The following is a 2,158-nucleotide window of genomic DNA, read 5'->3' on the forward strand; positions in this document are numbered from 1 at the left end:
GAATAATCTGATAATAAGCAGGACTTCCAATCCCGCACAGATGAAGAGAGAGGGAAGGGGAGAGAAAATAGGTCATGTCGTTTCATCCTTTTTATGGAAAATTTTCATCAGCCATAAGTATGACCCGTATCCCTGCATTTTCTGTCTTCAAGCAAAAACACACAAACGCACACATCCCTAAAATTCTATACAAATGCGTGTATACAAGTTATTATGTTTGCTGTGTGTCAGAGGTGATGTTATGGGACTGCGGAAAATATTTGTATCTATTATCGTAACTCAGCTTTTCACCATCTTTTTAGTTTAAAAAAAAATCTGTAGGCCTACAGGCAAGGCGGACCAAAAAAAAAAAAGAAAGAAAGAAAGAAAGAAAGAAAGAAAGAAAGAAACAGTGAACAACAGAATTCAGTACTGTTTTCCTCTAAAATTTCAACAACACAGATATTACCTGGTACGCATACTTACAATCTTTTTACATACACTAAGACGTGACCTGTTGATAATAATTATGTTCAGAGAGATTACATCTTTTCTTTCATGTCAAATATAAAATGAATGATTTTGATTATAATATAGCTGTTTGTAATGAATGAAATTGATTATGTGAATCTGCGTGGACCTTTGAGAAAAGATGATGAAGTAGACCAACAAACTAGAATAATTACACATGTATTGTCATACCTGCTGTAATGGGTCTGGAGGTTTGGCCAAGAGACCGCCGACGGGCACCCACGCCGGCGCCGTCGGGCGAGGGAAGTCGAGGGCGAAGTTAGTGTGAGCCAACCACAGCTGCGTCTTTCCAAGTATCTCCCTGATGGTCAACTTCGTCGAGATGTTGTGTTCCATTTGCAGGGCCACGAAAGGCTTGGACCAGACGTAGGTCAGATATTTGACGAAGGCGAAGCGGTAGAAGAGGTTGTAGAGGCGTTGGAGGAAGGTCATTTCGTCCGTCAAAGCTTCGTAGAGCGGGAACGGAACGTAGGCATTGGGCGTCGGGATTCCGAGCAGCTCTTCGTTGAACGTCTCGTAGCGGAAGGTCGCCGTGAAGGCGATGAAGCTGATGTTGAGGTACTCGGCCAGCAGCGCGTCGCAGGGACAGAAGGGAATCCCGATGATCGCATGGAAGGATCTATTTCGCAGTCGTTGCAGATGGGATGGTTGAGCAAAGAGACTCTTGCAACCGGCTGCAACAACGCCGAAGAACTCCTGAGCGACGGGGAGCACCTCGGCATAATCCAGGATGGACTGCTTCCGGAAGGACACCCTGGTGAAGGAATCTTGCAGCGCGTCCGTCTCCTCCCGGGTGTAAGGGATGGGGTAGATGATGCTGTCGTTGTGAGATGACTTCCGGAATCCCATGGTGCCTTTGTTGGAAGCCGCGAGCACGGTGACATAGTGCCCCCTCTCGATGAGTCCTTCGGCTATCCTGGCCAGGCTGTAGCTGTGACTCTTAGTGCTCATGGCATTCGTGAGTGAAATCAAAATATTTGCACCAGAAGAGCAGCGGATCAACACACCGCAGTGCAGAATTACAGTCATCAGGCCAAAGTGGAGTACCGACCAAGTCATCTTGATAGTTCCCGAATATTATTTCAAAAAATAAATTAATAAATAAAGGAGGGAAGAGAAGGAAGATTTCACGAAATTATCCATATAACTGCCAAAGTCACATACTCCCCAGAAATATTTTGAATCATCTCTCTCCACACCTGGGAATTAAAAATGTCGAAAATTATAACTACATACGCCACTTTGCCTGCATGGTATTGCTTCGTGCTGTTCACCTTTCCCTCAGATCTGTGTCGTATATCTGCAATTACCCCAAATCCACATTCTTCGTCTGAGCTGAACACAGGTGCCTGCCGATCTTCCCGTGGACGCGAGGGAACTGGCAGTGTTAGCTTCCGAACGACGCTCTCGCAGCGAAACCTCGATCAGTCTAATTTTTAAGGAACCCTGGAGCCAGGAACAAATAGTGCGCAGCGCCCGACTTACACCACGTCTGCCTTTGTTATGCGCGATTCATCTCAGCGAGTCAGGTGCATTGGGCACGAGAAGGATTCCATCAAGACAGTGACATCGCTAATGTGCGATTCAACACGATACTGATGAGATAAACACACCTCCCTGGATCACATCGTAGTCATACACCCACACA

The 2,158-nt window shown here is 45.9% G+C and overlaps 1 protein-coding gene across 1 annotated transcript; it reads right to left on the reverse strand.

The window, feature by feature from the left end:
- Positions 1-675: 675 nt before the first annotated feature.
- Positions 676-1,569, reverse strand: LOC140233282 (UDP-glucuronosyltransferase 2A3-like). The gene has a single exon (XM_072313389.1). The coding sequence runs from the start codon at positions 1,567-1,569 to the stop codon at positions 676-678; it is 894 nt and encodes a 297-aa protein (XP_072169490.1).
- Between the last annotated feature and the right edge of the window lie 589 nt (positions 1,570-2,158).

Source organism: Diadema setosum, chromosome 9 (genome assembly GCF_964275005.1).
Source record: "Diadema setosum chromosome 9, eeDiaSeto1, whole genome shotgun sequence".
In the NCBI taxonomy this organism is placed as follows: domain Eukaryota; kingdom Metazoa; phylum Echinodermata; class Echinoidea; order Diadematoida; family Diadematidae; genus Diadema; species Diadema setosum.